Source organism: Microtus pennsylvanicus, chromosome 5, assembly GCF_037038515.1.
Source record: "Microtus pennsylvanicus isolate mMicPen1 chromosome 5, mMicPen1.hap1, whole genome shotgun sequence".
Classification (NCBI taxonomy): Eukaryota; Metazoa; Chordata; class Mammalia; order Rodentia; family Cricetidae; genus Microtus; species Microtus pennsylvanicus.
Genome location: NC_134583.1, coordinates 36,553,766 through 36,573,524, shown reverse-complemented (window position 1 = coordinate 36,573,524; position 19,759 = coordinate 36,553,766). Strand labels below are relative to the sequence as shown.

General features: G+C 44.9%; 1 protein-coding gene across 3 annotated transcripts; it reads left to right on the top strand.

Moving 5' to 3' along the window:
- The first annotated feature begins 1,352 nt into the window (after window positions 1-1,352).
- Window positions 1,353-19,233, top strand: Impa1 (inositol monophosphatase 1). 3 transcript variants are annotated; one of them, XM_075971502.1, is made up of 9 exons: window positions 1,353-1,622; window positions 3,798-3,860; window positions 4,344-4,477; window positions 6,553-6,657; window positions 7,784-7,829; window positions 9,839-9,947; window positions 11,932-12,040; window positions 17,008-17,159; window positions 17,890-19,233. In XM_075971502.1, exons 1-9 carry the CDS (start codon window positions 1,398-1,400, stop codon window positions 18,003-18,005), a joined length of 1,059 nt encoding a protein of 352 aa, XP_075827617.1. In that variant the 5' UTR covers window positions 1,353-1,397; the 3' UTR covers window positions 18,006-19,233. The 3 variants fall into 3 exon arrangements, with proteins under 3 accessions (XP_075827617.1, XP_075827616.1, XP_075827618.1); XM_075971501.1 differs by having other exon boundaries at window positions 1,355-1,622; window positions 3,795-3,860; XM_075971503.1 differs by having other exon boundaries at window positions 1,591-1,855; window positions 3,795-3,860.
- Window positions 19,234-19,759: the final 526 nt, after the last annotated feature.

The following is a 19,759-nucleotide window of genomic DNA, read 5'->3' as shown; positions in this document are numbered from 1 at the left end:
AGAGACGCCACGCCCCGCTCCCGGGCAGACACACGCGATGAAGCTCTGATCCTGGATGGATGTAGGCTAGAATCTTCCCAGTAAGACCAGTGCTCACAGATTATTAGAGATGGGTTGATCGGGATATCAGAATTAGCCAGTAAGGGCTAGAGCTAAAGGGCCAAGCAGTGTTTAAATGAATACAGTTTGTGTGTTGTTATTTCAGGGCATAAGCTAGCCAGGCGGCTGTGGTGCTGGGCACGCAGCCCCACCGCTCTTATTACTACATTGTGTAATATTCCTGGATGTCCTGGAACTCGCTTTGTAGACCAGGCTGGCCTCAAATTCACTGAGATCTGCCTGCCTCTGCTTCCCAAATGCTGGGATTAAAGGCGTGAGCCTCCACCGCCCAGCTTCCAAATCAGTCTCTTAAGGTTTCATTCCTCAAAAGAGCAAGGACAAGTTTTGGCTCTTTGTGATAATTGTTTACAAGTTGGGTTCACCATTCCTGCCACTCATCGCTGAGACATGTTGCACATCATTAATAGTTTCTTGTCTTTTGATTAAATCAAGAGAGGCAATGAATTCACAAGGAGTTATGCAGGGACATTGTAGTCCTCGTGTGGAAGGTCATATGTGTAGAGTTTTCCAGTTAAGAGTAACATACCTGTCATCATGACCTACCATTTGCTGTGAAGAAACATTTGAGGAGCCATACGTGAGCCTCTGTTGCCCATATGGAGCAAATTGGTCTTTGTATGTGGATTTTGGAGTCAGGGTGCTGTGTTCATACTGTGTAAGTTTGGGACACATCCCTTAATTTCTCCAAGCCTCAGTTTCATTATCTGTATAATAAAGAGACTCTTCATGAAATTGTTGGAACACTTATGTTTAAGCATGTAAGAACACAGCTGCTGCCTGATGTGGTGGCACACGCTTGTAACCTGAGAACTCTGGAAGTAAAGGCGTGAGATGAGGATCAAGGACTTCAGGAGCCAACCTATGCTACCTAATGGGACACTGTTGAAAATTCATGTCTGGGAAGGTAGCTCAGTGACAGGGTGCTTGTATACTATTTACAAAGCCCTAGGCTTTATCCTTGAACTGAGCATTGGGGTGGGTGGGAAGTACAACTGCCTGTAGCATGTCAAGTCCTCAACAAACAACAATAGGTATCTACGTGGATTGCTGAGAAGAAGAGTGTTAGTGCTGACAACCAATTATCAAAAATTAAAATCTCCTTTAGGTTTGGTTTATCAAATAATAAGAGCTGCACAATGACAATCACAATACCAATGTATTGTGACCAAAGAGCAGGATGGACCAGACGGGAGAAAGGGAAATGGGAAAACTTGAAAAGACAAAAGTGGAGATTTGCATAATAAAAAGGGGTTCTTAAAGAAAGGGAATGCAGGAGAATGCGAGAATACACCAACTTCAACCTGACCAAGCTTTGCAGTGCCAAGGACATTCAAGCTGGCAACTCCGGGGGGAGTCCAGACGTGAAGGCGGGGTTTCTAGAGGTTCCGGCTCTGCCCGAAGGCTCTCAGGGGCGGGACTTCCTGTGTGAGCGAGACCCGTTACCTCCGGAAGAGCAGAGCCCTCGACCCCGGCAGTTGCGCATCGCCGTGCGCTCACGCGAGGTAAGTTCCTTTTGTCCCTGCATCCCGCACCCCGTTATTCGACAGCCGGGGCGCGGGCTGTGGCGAGCTGCAGGCGAGCTGCCCCCATGCTGGGCCGAGGCGGCGGGCGGGCGCTCCTACCTGGTATGCTTTCCGTAGTACTCCGGAAACAGCCGAGCGGGTTCGCCAGGCCACCTTCCTTGATCGCTGAGGTTCTGGGTCGCAGAACAAGCCCGACACTGCGGACCTATCTGGCAAGTTCCCTGGGTCAGGGGTGGACAGGCCCAGATCCGGTGATTTCTTGCGTCTGGAGCGGTGACAGGGGAGTGGAGCGGCTTTACAGGACAGAAACAGTTTTAAGTCTGTATGGCTTTGTTCCCAAAGTGAAGACTATGACCCCCGAAAAACAGGTCCTGAGGCAAAGAGGTTTTTGAAATAAAAGGGCTTCTTAAATATACTAGCTAGGAAAAGGGCCAAGACTTGGGGCACATTTTGTAAACTACCAGCAACAAGGCTAAAAAGTGCGTCTGTGATTTTTGGATTTCAGCTCACAGGCTTCTTAGTTCTCCATTATTGCCCCAGTCCCGTCCCCGAGAAAAGAACAAACCCCAACAACTGTTACCTAATTGACTTCCTTTATTTCTTCCCTCTTCTGGACCTCCGTCCATTTCAGGGCATCTCAGAAAAATTCATTTATCAGTCCCCTTTTCCTCAAGAAATCTCTTCAGACTGGTTGAAAAGATAGCGCATGCCTAGAACTGACTAAATGCCGAGGAGCAACAGCGGTTTTTGTACAGATATCTCTTGGCTGACATCTGTTCCCTGGATGGTCCTTTGAAGATAGGATGGATGTCTTTTGAAACAGTGTTCTGTTAGTGTTGACACAAGATGGCCTGTAAGAGGCTTGAGCTGACCAGCCCAAGTGTCAGGCTGCGAGGAGACAAGAAGCGATAAGAACAAGAATGATAAAGTTTGCAAAGCATTTTTGAAGAGCTCCAAGCAGCTTATAACTCACAAAGGGTCTGTTACACAGTTACACGAATGCTTGTATCACGGGGAAAAGGCATTTAGTCATGATGGCATATGCGTGCCATCAGTCTGGAAACTTGAAGCCCACCTTGTCTCAAGTAGAAAGGAAAACAAAGCAACACCCAGTAGATACTCCGTGTCCCCGCGTTTCTCTGCCTGTGCAATGAGGCAGAGATTTCACACGCTTCTAAAGAGGAACACGGTGTCCTTTGCTCTCAGTTGTGAAGCAGAGTTAGTGTGGCTTTATAAAAAAGACCACCTTTTCTGAGTGTGACCGTTTCCATGAATCTCTGTGCTAGGAATAGTTAGCGTGTGGTCAAGCTGTGATGTCACACGGTTATGCTTCCCCCTCCCTGAAGCCCAGGAAGTAAATGGTGCCTTTACTTCTATAATTATATTTTTAGACCTAGGAATCCCCCCACACACACCAAGAGTGCTGTAACAGAAAGCAAGGAACTTCCAATCAGAATTGAGTATGTATTCTGTAAAGTCTGCCCATATAACATTGGCAAAGTGTTTCTGATCTGTGCACCTTAAGTTCTTCACTTTTACAACCTTATTTTTTGAAAAAAAAAATTCCATGTGCAAAGCACTTCCTGAATGTAGTTAACACAGACATCTTTTGCTCCTTTGTCTTCAAAACTACTTTTATTTCAGCCTTCCTGGGGTTCTTTATCGTGTTCCCCACCTAGTCATACACCTAACCTTTAGACTATTTCTTGACCGAATCTATTACCTAAGCTTCAATTGGATCCCCACCACCCCAACAATGTGACATGGTATGGCCACTCCCCAAAATTTGATATTGTATGGACACTTTGGAAGACAGCTTCCTAGAACTTTTTTTTCCCTCTTTGGTAATTCTTATATTAATTGGGTATAGTGGCATATGCCTGTAATCCTAGAACTTGGGAAGTAGAGGCAGGGGGATCAGGAGTTTGAGACTAGCCTAGACTATGAGACACTGTCTCAAAACAATAACAGTAAAAAAGGTTTCTACTATGCAGGTGAAATATGTGATAATTCAAAATGATTTTTACTAGGCCTATATCTTGGGGAAAGCATTGAACTGTAAACAGGGAAGGTGAATCAGAGGTGAGTTTCTAGTTGAGATGCTTGCAGAGTTTGTAACTGTCTGTGCTTGCCTGTGTTGAACTTGTTCAGAAGATGGCGGACCCCTGGCAGGAATGCATGGACTATGCGGTCACCCTCGCAAGACGAGCTGGAGAGGTATGGACTAGTTCCGTGCCAAGAATGGGATGTGTGTAGATTGCAGTACAGCCTTGTTTGCCAAAGCATATTCAGATTCATATTAGCTGTTTTACACTTTAAATACAGTGTGTATGTGTGTGTGTGCATATGTGTGCGTGCTCGTGTGTGAATGCATGTGTGTGCGTGTGTGGCACTAGGGATGGAACTTAGGACTGTGCATGCTAGGCAAGCACTGGCACTGCAGCTGGGATTTTCACTTTGTATTGTTAAGCTTTAGATTCAGACATTCCTGAATCTAAAATAGGATATGAAATTATGTAATATTTTACCTAGAAGGTCATAACTCTAAAATTACCTTATTTCATAGACATTTCTGAAAGAAAAACTTAAGAACATCATGTAAGACTGATTGAATGCTTGAAATTATTTTTGTAATTTACCTTTTGTTTGGTCTAAAATTACTTACATCTTTTTTACTTGCTTACCAAAACATCTTTTTAGATGATTCGTGAAGCTCTACAAAACGAGATGAATGTCATGATTAAAAGTTCTCCAGCTGACTTGGTAACAGTTACCGACCAGAACGTTGAAAAAATGCTTCTCTCGTCAATAAAGGCAAAGTACCCATCTCACAGGTATTTCTGGCACCAATTTAAAGTGATAAAATTAAGCCTAGGTTGTAATCTGTGCGCAAGGCTAGTGCTATGCCAAACTGTGGGTTGACTTAGGCTTGAATAGGAGCTTAATTGAGGGTGCTGGGCAGGGAGAAGACACCTGGGGTGATGACTGGGCCATTGTTTTGGATAGTGTGTGTGGTCTCAGGGAACTCCAGCCTGGAAACAGTCAGCGGTAGAGCACTCTGTGTGTGTGCCAGTCCGCGAGTCTGATCCCCAGAACTTTAAGAATTTGAAATTTAATGCTGTAGTTCTGTTACCTTCTTGTGGCATCAGCCATTGCCAGTCTTTTAGCCACTGAGAAGGAGAAATGTTTTAGAGTTGTGACTGAACATACTTCCTCAAATAAAACAGCTTAGAAGTAGAGGAAAGGGAAGGAGGACAAATATTTATTAGGAGAGTTCAAACAATAAACAAGTCAAAAAATAAAACAGGAGAGAAGAAAGCCAGTGAAGTCAGACACCATTTATAAACTCAACTTATGGTTGCATGGACAGTCATTTTTGTCAGTAAATTTATATTCTCATTAACTTAGTGGCTCTTCTCTGTCACCTGTCACTCTTATTAAAATAATTCTAAGTGATAGACATACTGCTTCACAATTTTGCCAGAGTTGGGAAGATGGGAGTGGCTGGGCTGCATGACCTTGACTGAGGTCACTGCTCCTTTTAGTCAGTGGTCCAGAGGTGCTGCCACCACAACGCCAGTAGGTCGGGAGAATCCCTTGGCATCTGTGGTTGCTGGCAGCTCCGGCGCCCCGTGGGCTGTCTGCTGTGTCTGCTGGCAGCTCCGGCGCCCCGTGGGCTGTCTGCTGTGTCTGCTGGCAGCTCCGGCGCCCCGTGGGCTGTCTGCTGTGTCTGCTGGCGCCCCGTGGGCTGTCTGCTGTGTCTTCTGGCAGCTCCGGCGCCCCGTGGGCTGTCTGCTGTGTCTGCTGGCAGCTCCGGTGCCCCGTGGGCTGTCTGCTGTGTCTGCTGGCGCCCCGTGGGCTGTCTGCTATGTCTGCTGGCGCCCCGTGGGCTGTCTGCTGTGTCTGCTGGTGCCCCGTGGGCTGTCTGCTGTGTCTGCTGGCAGCTCCGGCGCCCTGTGGGCTGTCTGCTGTGTCTGCTGGCGCCCCGTGGGCTGTCTGCTGTGTCTGCTGGCGCCCCGTGGGCTGTCTGCTGTGTCTGCTGGCAGCTCCGGCGCCCTGTGGGCTGTCTGCTGTGTCTGCTGGCAGCTCCGGCGCCCCATGGGCTGTCTGCTGTGTCTGCTGGCGCCCCGTGGGCTGTCTGCTGTGTCTGCTGAGACAGGGAAGGAGAGACAGTATGAACAAGATGACAGCTGCCAGGCCAGTGCTGAGGCCATGCAGCTGTCACTCCTGCTGTCGTCTAAGTTAGGAGGCAGCCTCACACTCAAAGTGCTCTATGGACTCTCCGTCTTGATAGGAACTAGAGAAGTTGTGCTCTTCTTATTTGTTTCAGTTTGATTTTAAGACAAAGTCTCACTCTTGCCCGGCTGGTCAGGAGTTGATTATTCTCTCTCCTGTACCTAGAGTGCTGGGATCCAGGCATCTGCAGCCCTGTGCTCTTACTTTTGAAATCACTGTATTTCCTTAATTTCTCATTTTATGGATGACATTTGCAGATGTGCTTGTGTTTCCCTGCGTTTATGCCAGTATTGTGTTTAGGATTTTGTACTGTTTCACGTGCCTTTGTTCTGGGAAAGTAGAGCTTTGTTATGTTTGTGTGTGTGTTTTATATTTTTAGAAAGAAACTAGGCCAGGTGGTAGTGGTGCACATGTTTAATCTCAGCCTTTAGGAGGCAGAGGCAGGTGGATTTCTGTAAGTTCGAGGCCAGCCTGGTCAACAAAGCGAATTCCATGACAGCCTCCAAAGCTATGGAGAAACCCTGTCTCACCCCCCCCCCCCAAAAAAAAAGCTACGTTAGAATAATAGTCTAGGCTTGGCTTGTGCTCAGTGGTAGACCTTGGAGCTTAGGATATGAAGGTTAAAGTCCTGAATCCAATGTAGAGGTTAGAAGTTTGTGTTTCTTGCTTTCAGTTTCATTGGGGAAGAATCTGTGGCAGCTGGGGAAAAGACAGTCTTCACTGACAAGCCCACGTGGATCATTGACCCTATTGACGGCACGACCAACTTTGTGCATAGGTACACCTTTAATTTAATGTCATTACTGCTGTGTTTTGGGGAGGGAGAGTAGGGGACGATTGTCAAGGCAACATGCACTTTAGGAAATTGTATAAATTGTTTTAGAAACCGTCCAGAAACTGTAGTGAAGGAGCTAAGTGCACTGTGCAGTGTTTTCTGAGATGTGGATGAGTGAAGCAGTGGTGCCGGCTGGCCTTGTGTGGGGTACCTGGCCTCCACTCCTTGTTACTGTGATGATCTAAACGTGTGAGGAGTGCCACGGGCGCTTGAGAGCAAAGGAGCTGGTAACTGCACTGATCACAGTGTACAGAGTTTACTCAGAGAGAAAAGAGGGTGCAACAAGGTGTGTGGGCGTTAGGATCTGCAGGCTGAGATTTGAATCCTCCAGCTTATTCACTGGCTTGTGACTTCGCACAAGTTAGTCTTTCTCAGCCTCAGTTTTAAAACTACTTAAACCCAGGGAGGAGAGATGGCTCAGTGGTTAAGAGCACTGACTGTTTTTCCAGAGGACCAAGGTTTATCTCAGTTATGTTTGAACCTATTTTGCCTAATTTTTTTTTAGAATTCCAGTTCACTTGTGTGTGAGAATATAATATCTGTGTACAAACTAGAAGCCGTAAAAATCACTGTGGCTAATGGTTTATTTTTCTAACATTCAGCTCCAAATTTCATGTGAGAATAGGAACAAACAATTTATTTCTCCCTGTGTTTATTGCTGGTGGGGAAAATGGGAGGAATGTTTTCTTTTTACCTGTGACCAGCATTAAATTTGCAATTTGAAAATAAAGCCTGTACATAGCTACTTTATTTACAGTATTTGACATTCAAGAGCTGTAGCGTGGTGTGCAGGACAGTTTCTGCCTCACTTCTGTCTCCCTGCTACTGAGGGAAGTGACATTGTTGCCAGGTCCTTATGACCCTTTCAGTCATGTGAATATGTGAACGTCTGTAGAAGCATCGTGTGTGTGTGTGTGTGTGTAGATCGTGCATCTTTCTCCAATTTATATGCATAACTTGTGACATATTCAATCTTCAGGGTTATGAGAATTAATTTGAAAACAATCTTATAAGTACTTGTTGAAATTAAATTCTGTCTTGGTTAGTTTGTGAATTTTTTTTTTTTAAGGTTTCCTTTTGTAGCTGTTTCAATTGGCTTCGTTGTAAATAAACAGGTATGTCTTAAATGTATGTTCCATCAAATATCTTGCTTTCCTTTTTTGAGAAAAAAAAATAAATCTTTCTTGTGCTCTGTTTGTGCCACCGCATCACTATAAATGTAAACCACAAGACTGGGCATCTTCACATGCATCCCCAGGGGATGAGGTTGTTTCCTGCATCACTGTAATATAAACCACAAGACTGGGCATCTTCACATGCATGTCCTCCAGAGGATGAGGTTGTTTCCCGCATCACTATAAATGTAAACCACAAGACTGGGCATCTTCACATGCATCTCCAGGGGACGAGGTTGTTTCCTGAGAAGACGTAGTTGGAAAGAGAACTTGAACACAAGTGAAGGAAACACAAGCCACCACCATACTTCTGACACATGCAGCTATGACAGGGGTTAGTGTGACTTTAAAATGTCTCAGAGATGAGTGGGACATTTCTAAGCATGTCTTCATGATGTTAATGCAGGGAGACATTGAAAGATGATGATATGTCCGCGGCCAGAGAATGGCTGGACATGGCAGGGTATGTTAGGAACTTAGACATAATTGAATACTTTCATACCAAACCCAGTAGAGTAAAATCTGTTAGCTACTGTGGTCTCTTTGTTCCCTGCTGTTTGACTGCTATCTTCAAGGAACTTGTGCACTGCATTTGATCATCATGAACAAAAGTGTATTTCAGTAATTTCTGAAATAAAAGCCCCAGGCTAAGTGCTAGGGCCTAGTGTATATAAACCTCTCAATTGAATCCTTAGCAACATGCACGCACGACACACACAACACACGCACACGCACACACACACTTAGTACAAATGAGCCCTTGCTTATAGACCGCATTGTTCCTGTAGCATGCCCAGTGGTCCTAAATCAGCCTTTACAATAGACTCAGCCTGAGCAGAATGTGGTCTCTGCTTTTGAATCCGTCCTTTGTTGCAGTCAGGTGTGTCCTCAGCTGAAGGTAGCGTGTAGAGGAATGCAGAAGAGAATATCCAGCGCTGTCTGTTGTGCAGTGGGCGGCTTCCTAGCAGAAGTTGTCTTACAAGTTGGCTATGTTAGTTGCCACTTAGAAAATTTAAAGTTTTCCAGAAAGAAAGAAAAGTCTTACCACAAAGAACAGTTTTTTGGACTCTTTAAAAGAGGTTTCTGCAAGACAGTTACAACACATAGACTCCTGTAATGGGATTTGTTGGAGCCAACATTATTGTTAGTAGTTGAGTCTGTGGACTTGGAAGTACCTGAGAATTGAAGTGCTGGAAGGGAAATGGAAGCGGTGCAAGATGGGTAGAAAGCCTGAGGGGTCAACTTCTAAGGGACACCTCAGGGAACGTGGAGCTTTCGAGTTAAATCTTAAAGAGCTTTGAGGATGACCGCCTGTCTCTAGTTCTTTAGAGCAAAGCCTTTGGGGTAAGCAAAGGTTGTTACACATGCCGTAGACTGGCTGGTCAGTGCAGACTGCAGGGCGTGGAGATGCGGAGCGCAAAACTGAAGAGAGAGAGGGGCTGCTTTGACAGAACTCAGCACACAGTGGGGCCGGGGTGTAGGGAAGTGTCTGGTGAAGCTATTCTCCTGAGGCTGTGACTCTCGTGCTGCTGGGGAGGAAGAAGGCTGACTCCTTGCCTGGCAGAAGGCAGTTGCCTCTTCAAGGCCAAACCTCCCGGTACCATTGTGTTAGCAATTACATTCAGTATGGAGGTATTGGGGCAAGAATTCAAATGAGCAATATGGACGGGAAATGGTTAGTGAGAAGGTACCAGAAGAGAAGGAGGATCTGCGGATAGTTTGTCAGAGAATGGACGACACAGTGTTCATTGTAGGAAATACAGAAAGCTGCCTGCGTCTGAGGCTAGGAGAGAGGGAGGAGTGGGGCTGAGGTCTGATGACCTACTGTGTTTGGGCTGTGTGAATAGGGTTTGTTAGTATTCTAGATTTTCTTGTCACTTTATTCAGAAGCAGATACCAATTAATTGAAAAATACTGAGGTTTGCTAAAAGGCTTGTTTCCCTCTGCAGATGGAGTTTGGAGTTGTGTATAGCTGTGTGGAAGATAAGCTATATACTGGCAGGAAGGGAAAAGGAGCCTTTTGTAACGGTCAGAAGCTTCGGGTCTCACAACAGGAAGGTGGGTGTGTTCTCCGGTGCCTGGTGCCCTGAGCCAAGTGTGCTTACAGTTTACATGTTTGTATGGTAACCTCTGCACTTAGCTAGTTTAGCTGACTCCTGTTCGTATGGTAACTTCTGCACTTAGCTAGTTTAGCTGACTCCTGTTCGTATGGTAACTTCTGCACTTAGCTAGGTTAGCTGACTCCTGTTCGTATGGTAACCTCTGCACTTAGCTAGTTTAGCTGACTTCTGTTCGTATGGTAACCTCTACACTTAGCTAGTTTAGCTGACTCCTGTTCGTATGGTAACCTCTGCACTTAGCTAGTTTAGCTGACTCCTGTTCGTATGGTAACCTCTGCACTTAGCTAGTTTAGCTGACTCCTGTTCGTATGGTAACCTCTGCACTTAGCTAGTTTAGCTGACTTCTGTTCGTATGGTAACCTCTGCACTTAGCTAGTTTAGCTGACTCCTGTTCGTATGGTAACCTCTGCACTTAGCTGCATTAGCTGACTCAGGACTGTACTATTTTTCCTTTCCCCTTCTGACCTCATTTTTAGTGTCATAGTTGGAGCAGGAGAAGCAGATGGCATGGAGCAAGTGCACTCGGTGTTAGGTGACGTTGACAGAAATGTGTTATCTACGTCAGGGTTTCTCTTCTAAGGGTTCAGGACATAGCGCTTCAGCCACAGTGTCTTATCCTTCCTAGAATTCTGGATTTTACTGGATGCCACTCAGTCCATTATTGGTCAATAAATCATAAATAATGCATGTTAAAGCTGAGATCAGTTGGGCATGGGGGAATATTCCTGGAATCCCAACACTCAGGAGGTAGAGGCAGAAGGATCCGGAGTTTGAGGCCAGCCTGGGCAAAGTAAGTTCTAGAGCAACCTATGCTTTGTAGCAAAACTTTATCAGAGAAAAAAATTATGTACCTTTTCCCAGCAACAACAACAACAACAAAAATCACCTGAGAATCTTTAAGAATGATACACAGTAGTTTCTCAGTCTATGTGAGGGTCAAGTTCCTCATATAAAATAATGTATTTACATATACCCTGTCCATACACACTTGTTTTCTCTGTCTCTAGGTTAGTTATGGCTAGTACACTATTGACGCCATATAAATGGTTGTTATAGTCTGTGGCCTCTGGAGGGAATGTGGGAGAAGTTTCCATATTCAGTAGTACAGGGTTTCTTTTTGGGAGTGGGATCGGGGGTTGCCATCTGAGAGGGATTACGTGTGTGAGTGTGGACCCTGATGTGTGTGTGTGTGTGTGTGTGTGTGTGTGTGTGTGTGTGTGTGTGTGTGTGTGTGTGTATGTGTGTGTGTACATACACACTCACTGAGTAGAACTGTTTCTGTGTGACAGGTGGCTGGTATTGTATGTCACCTTTCTACCATCACATCAGTCCTGCATCTCCAGCCTGCACCTTCAGCAGCCTTGCACTTTAGCAAGTGCTTTAAGCTTGTGAACAGTCTGGAGGTTGGAATCTTTGTGGACTCTCCTAAACTAGCCAACCAACCTTTCTTCCTTTCTATTCTTCCTGCTTACCTCCCTCCCTTCCTCCCTCCCTCTCTCCCTTCCGGTTTTGTTTTATTTTGAAGCAAGGTCTCACTGTAGCTCCTGCCTGGAACTGGGAACTGGCTGTGTAGGCTAGTTTGACCTTGCTGAGAGAGCCACCAGTCTCTGTCTCCTGAGCACTTGGGTTAAAAGATGCATGCCATTCTGCCCAGCCATAACCTTCTCTTAAATACTTAGGTTGAGGGCATGATTTCTGTTCATTTCCTTTTTTGTTGTTTATTTTTATTTTTTAATTACAGGGTTATATTGAGCACCATACCTAATTTTATGTGTTTTAACACTTTAAAGCTTGGGAAAATGTTTGATAAAACTAGGAAAAAGGATTTAAATATCCCATTTTATTCTGAATTGTGTTAGATTTATTCTAGAGTTTTGGTTATTGACATCCAATTGTTTATTTGAAATAACTTCTGTTTTCAGATATTACCAAAGCACTCTTGGTGACTGAGTTGGGCTCGTCCAGAAAGCCAGAGACTTTGCGGATTGTTCTTTCCAACATGGAAAAGCTTTGCTCCCTTCCCATCCATGGGTAAGCCTTCTCATCCCCGTCACACTGCCAGATAGCTGCACTTTTTTTAAGGATTCACTTTGATTATTTCTCTCTCTCTCTCTCCCTCTCTTTCTCTGCATGTGAGTGCGTGCGCACTCATGCCTGCTGGCGTGTGCGCATGCACAAGTGCCCTTCCTGTATGTCTGAGTCCATTGTGTTTGTGTGTAGGCTAGAATTGACCTTGAATATCTTCCTCGTGGTTTTAGGTGAATTTTGTTTGTTTTGTTTCTGATGTTTCCCACGTAGTTTTGTTGTGTATCTCGGGCAGGCCTTGAGTTCACGGTCCTGCTGCCTTGGCCTTCCCAATGCCTCAGTCTTCCTGATGCTTGGCTTAGAGGTGTGTGCCACAATGCCAAGCCTTGTCTCTATTTTTGTCTCTCCATTTTAAACCTATCCCTTGTACAAAACATAGAATGGAGTTGAATTTATAAGTTAATGTATAAATGTTTTTAATAGGAAAAGCTATTAATGAGTTGATACTGCTCTTCTACTTTCATCCTGCTTTGTCTTGTGATAGCTGCTGTTTTTTCTGACCTTTATTATAGATGTCTCAGTAAAAATTATCATTTAAAAAGCCACTGTTACAAGACATGGTCGAGCATACCTGTAACCTTGGCCTCTAGGAAGCTGAGACAGGAGGACTGTAGAGAATCGTTCAAAGGCAGCTGAACTACATAAGAAGAGACTGCCAAATGAACGAAGCCTTTGAGAAGCCAGGCTCTGGGCAAGCGGAGGCGAGCAGACTGGGTTACATAGTGAGAACTCATTCAAACAATAAAGACAGGCATTTGAATAACAAGAGAATTTTAGGATTCTCTCTTATTGCCAACTCTTGCTACTTTTTCTCCTGAAACATCCTCAGGGATGTCTCTAAGAATTCACCAAGGATCGTCTAGTAACTGAGCCTTGTGAATAGCTGAGTTCACAGGCTCAGACACATGCAGATCACACAGCGAGGTAGAGATATGACCATAGCCATGACTTCCAGATCATTCTCTTCTTCGGTATTTACCATGTCTTTTAGGAGTAAGATGTTCCAGGTATGTGTTGACCATGCTGCCGACTGTGATGTGGTCTGTGTAGTAGGGGTAAGGTAACTGAGAGGCTGTTGTCCTTGAACCATGCTGCCGACTGTGATGTGGTCTGTGTAGTAGGGGTAAGGTAACTGAGAGGCTGTTGTCCTGAAGCAATGACAGGCGCTGCTGGAAGCTGCTTCTGCCGCTGCCTGTTTTAGAGTGGCTCTTTAACTGTGGACGGTAAACAGCACAGGCGCTTTGTGAGCAGTCCTGGTCGTTCCTCCTGCAGCGTCAGCTCCCACTGCCCCGTCCTTGTCTCACGTAAAACCAGTAAAATCTCTGCCAAAAGGAGTCATTTCCCTTACCCGGGCTTTGTTTCAGATTGTTTCCTCTAGGTAGTATCAGCCTCCCAGTGCTTCTGCCTGGGCCTCCTCAGTTCCTAGATTCCGGCCATCACCTTGTGCTCAGCTCACCTTGTCATTTGGAATTGGATTGACCCATCTTGCTAAATTATAAAACACACTCCAAGTCAAAGGTATTCTATTCAAGGAGGAGGTGACAAAGAAGCTGCGTACATGACTGCCCATTGTATGGTTAAGGTTTGATTGTGCATTTGAGAGAAGGAAGAGCCAGGGGCACCTGGAGGTGTCCACAGCAGAGAGTAGACTGAACATGGCTGGGAGCAGGAGCCAATACTGGAGATCATGAGAGAACAGAAGGGCACCCAGGGATACAGAGTGCAGTGAGAATCGTGTTGAGGAGGGCACGGAGTAAGGGACGGAAGGGTCAAGGGATTGGCGTGGGGTTTTGAAATGTGTACTTGTGAGTAGGGACTGAGGGAGCCTGGAACCTGGCATGGCCTTTGGCACATAGCCACAGGTGGATACACACCAGTGAAGCCTGTGTCCCTTCTGCCAGATAAGGGAAATGACTCCTTTTGGCAGTTGGAGACTGGTTTTACAAGTTCCTGAGGGTTGTTGGCTTATGTCTAACTGCCAGACATCCTATAGTCCAGGTAGAGCTGGGCCTAGGCTCCATGTTGGATGAGTCAGTGGGTTTGTTCTTTCTTGGGGTGTGGGGAAGCAGGGAGTGGAGCACACTTTGGACCTGACAGGTGTCATGTCATTCCTGTCCTTTTTTAAATTTGGCTTTGTGAAAGATACTAGGTTTTGGTTTTTTGTTGTTGTTTGTTTTTAGATACAGAAAAAAAAATACCCACACAATTCATCCATTCTCCAGTACTTTTGAAAAAGTATAAACTTTGAGAGAATGAATCTCTGCCTATTTCCAGAGGTTGAAATATTAGTTACAATAGGAATTTGAAGCAGATACGGTGATCCCCACCTGTAACCTCAGCATTCAGGAGGCTGAAGCATTAGTGGAGTCCTGTCTCAAAACAACAGCAACAACAACAACAGCTCCCGCCCCCCAAAAAATCAAAACAAAAAAGGAAAAAGAAAATTTGAGTAAGAAGTAACTTACGGACATTATGTTTCCTTCTCCCTGGCTCCTTTCTGTTGTGATTGTTGCTGTGTTTGTTTTTGAGACAGTGTCCTCTTCTGCCTAGACTGGCCTCGGTCTCCTCCTCCCCACTCGAGAGCAGCGGCCTCCTCCTCCCCACTCGAGAGCAGCGGCCTCCTCCTCCCCACTCGAGAGCAGCGGCCTCCTCCTCCCCACTCGAGAGCAGCGGCCTCCTCCTCCCCACTCGAGAGCAGCGGCCTCCTCCTCCCCACTCGAGAGCAGTGGCCTCCTCCTCCCCACTCGAGAGCAGCGGCCTCCTCCTCCCCACTCGAGAGCAGCGGCTCTGAACTTGCAGTGCTGCCACCGTCACTGCAGGTCCTCACGCTGGGCCTTCTTTGTTCCATATGCACTCTGTACGTCTATAACAGGCTTTATTTCATGGCTACCTTATAACCAAAATTTTGCTACTGTTAAGAATTGTAGTGTGAATATTTTTGGAGGTAGAGATTTGCCACAGGAGTTGTGGCCCACAGGTTGAGAACTGCTGCTCTACCATGTTTATTTCTTAGTAAAAGATTCAGTAACATAACCACATCAAACCCGAGTGCTTCTGTTTCTGCCTGTGCTTCAGTTCAACCATGAAGATCACAGGACGGCGTTTAGGAGTCAGTTCCCCCTCCACTGTGGGCTGTAGGAATTGGACTCAGGTCCTCAGACTTGGTGACAACACCTTGACTCACTGAGTCATCCTGAGAGCCCTCTGTTTTTGAGGGTCGTTCTTACACACTACAGCCCCAGCTGGCTTTGAACTTAATGTGCAAAGACTTGACCACCAATTTTAGCATGAGTCCATGATTTCCTTTGTCCTCCCGAGTGCTGAGATTAAGTGTGTGTCAGTATACACAGCCTAATTCTCGTTGCCCATCCATTTTTTGGAAGTTGTTTCACAGTCTTCCATTTTGTTATGACCTTGACATTATTGAGCATTTTAAAGCTCCTATTAATTGTAGAAAGCAAATGTTCATGCAGAGCCCCGCTGGCCTGTTGTGGGTACAGGCACAACCATGAGGCCTTTCTAGTTGGCAGTGAACAGTAGCATAGTGTCTCACACGGCCTGGAGATGGTTGCACTGTGTCTATGTAGAATAAATGGTGCTGGGGTCTCACACGGCCTGGAGATGGTTGCACTGTGTCTATTTAGAATAAATGGTGCTGGGGTCTCACACGGCCTGGAGATGGTTGCACTGTGTCTATGTAGAATAAATGGTGCTGGGGTCTCACACGGCCTGGAGATGGTTGCACTGTGTCTATGTAGAATAAATGGTGCTGGGGTCTCACACGGCCTGGAGATGGTTGCACTGTGTCTATGTAGAATAAATGGTGCTGGGGTCTCACACGGCCTGGAGATGGTTGCACTGTGTCTATGTAGAATAAATGGTGCTGGGGTCTCACACGGCCTGGAGATGGTTGTGCTGTATTGTCTATGTAGAATAAATGGTGCTGGGGTCTCACACGGCCTGGAGATGGTTGTGCTGTGTTGTCTATGTAGAATAAATGGTGCTGGGGTCTCACACGGCCTGGAGATGGTTGTGCTGTGTTGTCTATGTAGAATAAATGGTGCTGGGGTCTCACACGGCCTGGAGATGGTTGTGCTGTGTTGTCTATGTAGAATAAATGGTGCTGGGGTCTCACACGGCCTGGAGATGGTTGTGCTGTGTTGTCTATGTAGAATAAATGGTGCTGGGGTCTCACACGGCCTGGAGATGGTTGTGCTGTGTTGTCTATGTAGAATAAATGGTGCTGGGGTCCAGACAGGAATGCGGAATGCACACAAGGGTCACTGTTCTTCAGTGTTTGTCTGGTTTTGTTTTTTTGAGACAAAATCATACAATGTACTTCAGGCTGGCCTTGAACTCCTGGTCCTTCCACTCCAGCCTCTCTCAGGTAGTGTGATTACAGGTATGTACTGTCATGCCTGGCTCTCTCTGGTATTTTGTTTTGTCTCCCCTTAAAGACTTTGTTATCATGTTTGTTTGTCTTATTAGATGGTAGCTTTGTGATAAATTCCTAATTTACACAGTACGTTGTGATTAGATTATTTTAAGAAATTTTGTTTATGTGTATGAATGTTTGCTTGCATATATGTGTGTGCACCACATACGTGCAGTGACTGCAGAAGCTAGAAGAAGAGGACATTAGATCCCTCTGGAACTGAGCCACCATGTGAGTGCTGGGAACTGAACTCAGGTCCATGCAAGAACAGCAAGGATATTTAAATTTTATATACTTCATTTTTAAGTATATAGAGAACATTTTTATAGAGAGAAAGTTTCAAGTATATGGAGAATACTTCTATCCACAGTTATTCTCTAGATTGAAGGGAGCAATCACAGTTGGCGTGGAAAGTGACCTTAAACAGGAATACGTTTTCTAAGGGGTTTTTCCCACCTATCTTTACTTCTCGCGCTAGAATCCGGAGTGTTGGAACAGCTGCTGTTAATATGTGCCTTGTGGCAACTGGAGGAGCGGATGCTTACTATGAGATGGGGATCCATTGCTGGGACATGGCAGGAGCTGGCGTCATCGTCACCGAGGCAGGCGGAGTGCTGATGGATGTGACAGGTGAAGTCATGGCACCCCGAAGCGTGTTCTTCACATCTGTAGGCTTCCTTTCTGTGTGGGCTCTAAAAAGATGGCTGATACATGTCCTGATAGAAAAATGGGCTGTACAATTTTCTATAAAACCAGACAGTAGGAAATAGAAGCAAAGACAGTAGCTAGTTATAATACACACTGAGAAATGATTGTGACTCTTCAAGGATGAATACCCGGAGCTCCTGAGAGGGTTTGGGAGGTCTACTCTTTTCTGAAGCTTGTTCCATGAACTTTGAAGAGGCCGTAGTGAGAGTGGACAGCGGGCTTTGTCCACCGCTTCTCTTGCTCTGGTCTAGGTCAGTTAAATATTAACTTTGAGCAGTAGGAGAAAGTGGAGAGAATAAGCCTGGGTTCCAAGAGTTTACTAAGGAGATGTCGCAAGGTGAAGCAGGCAATGGGAAGAGAGCGATGTGCAAGAGAATCGGAGTCAGTGTGTGTATGTGCAGACGCTCAGACGGTGCAGAAGTCTAAGAGTGCCCACAAGAAACCAAAAGGGAGGATGGCGTTCCAACTTGAAATCCCTCATGTTGGTACTTACTAGAAAAGATGCCTAGAAACTTCCATCATCTCAAGACTGCAATGCTGTCATCGAGTGATAGATTCTTTTTTCTGTTTGAAAACTAAGCCTATTAAAATGGCCATAAGATACAGCTGTGCTTTTCTCCTAATTGGTTTTCCATGTTTGATTTGATTTCAGGTGGACCATTTGATTTGATGTCTCGGAGAATAATTGCTGCAAATAATAAAGCATTAGCCGAAAGAATAGCCAAAGAAATTGAGATAATACCTTTACAAAGAGATGACGAAAGCTAGTTGGCACAGGACAGTGTCCAGCTCCATCACACTGGCTGACCCTGGGATGTTTGTGATGTATGATGTCATTGATTTAAATTTGTCTTTGAGGTCCTGATTTTAAAATGGGAACATTTCAGATGGCATACGCAAAATTAGATGGAATATTTGATTGTTGAAAGAAAATCTGCATGTGAGAATCTCTTGGGGAAAGGATCCAGGAAATCTAATTAATGAACTTGCCGTGGAATAATCACCAGTCCACACGATCCCCTTAAATTTTAATATGCTATTTATATGCACAATTCTCAAGTGTAAAGTTTTTGTTTTGTAAAAGTCTTTCTTCCAAAAGCCATATTTAGTTATGTGTGTGACTACAGCAGGCTCTGTCCTCGCAGAGACCTTTTGTTGTGTTATTCTCTGTAATTCGGCACTGGCGCAGTACCTGTCAGACAGCGGGCCGTCTAAGTCAGCAGCTTACGTGAGTGCCTGGAGCTGCAGTTCCTGTACTGATGGCACGTGTTCTGAAGCTGGCTTACCTCTCTGTCCTTTTTATATTCCATATTGCCATTCACAGGATTTATATTCCATATTGCCATTCACAGGACTTCCAGAGACGGTTGCTTATTGTGGACGTTTCTGCAGTTAATACAGTACTGTGCGCTGCAGGCTCTGTCTAAGCCCCCGTGCTGGAGAGATTTTCAGGTATCTGCTGTACTTAGTTACAGTGTAACGTTTTACTAAATGGAGTATTCACAGTCAGATACTTCAACTGATTTTGGCTGTGCTGACGATGTATTGTGGCATTAATGGTGAACTATTTGATTTCTTTCCAAACTCCTTGCTTAATTTCAACACTGCTGTCTGTATACTCTATAAGGATCTTGGGCCTCTCAAACCCAAGAAGAAAATTTAATGGTTCCTATTCCTTTTGAAAGGATTAATTTATTGTTTAGTTTATTGTTTTAGCCTTGGCCCTTGGCATATGAACAGATCTTTCTTTTTGTTTTGTTTTGTTTTGTTTGTTTGTTTTTCAAGACAGGGTTTCTTTGTGCAACAGTCCTAACTGTCCTGGAACTTGCTCTTGTAGACCAGGTTGGCCTCGAACTCACAGAGATCTGCCAACCTCTGCCTCCCGAGTGCTAGGTTTAAGGGTGTGTGCTACCACTGCCCGGCTAGGAACAGATACTTTGTTCTTGTATGTTTGAGCCTGGCCTTTGATAAAATAAAGTGTTCTTATAAGTTTGAAGGCAGAAATTATTTTATTATTGGGCGATTTAATTTATTAGATCTCTGTGACACTCTGATTTGGACTCTGTAATTGATATATTTCTGCTGTTAGCCATATGACTTAAACATCACATACCATTAAATCCTATTATAAGACAGGTTATTTTGGAGATTAGATTTATTTTAAGACTATTACGAATAACATTTTATTTTTCTGTATGTATTTATGTATCCCAGGCTGGCCTCAGAATTGTTATGTAGCTGATGATGAACTTGAACTCCTGATGTCTCTGCCCTTACTCTCTCTAAGTTCTGAGATACAGAGAGAACAGCAGGGCAGCATCATGTAACTAGTGCTGAACCCAGGGCCTCATGCGTGCTACATCAACATCCCAGCCCATGATTAACGTTTAAGTTAAAAGTGTATACATAGTGAATAAATAAATCTTTAAAAAAAATTAAAAGTGTAATTAATGATATATTATCAAAGTCTATGGTCTCAACTCTTTTTAGGGGTTTTGAGTTAAGTTACAAATATTTGAAAC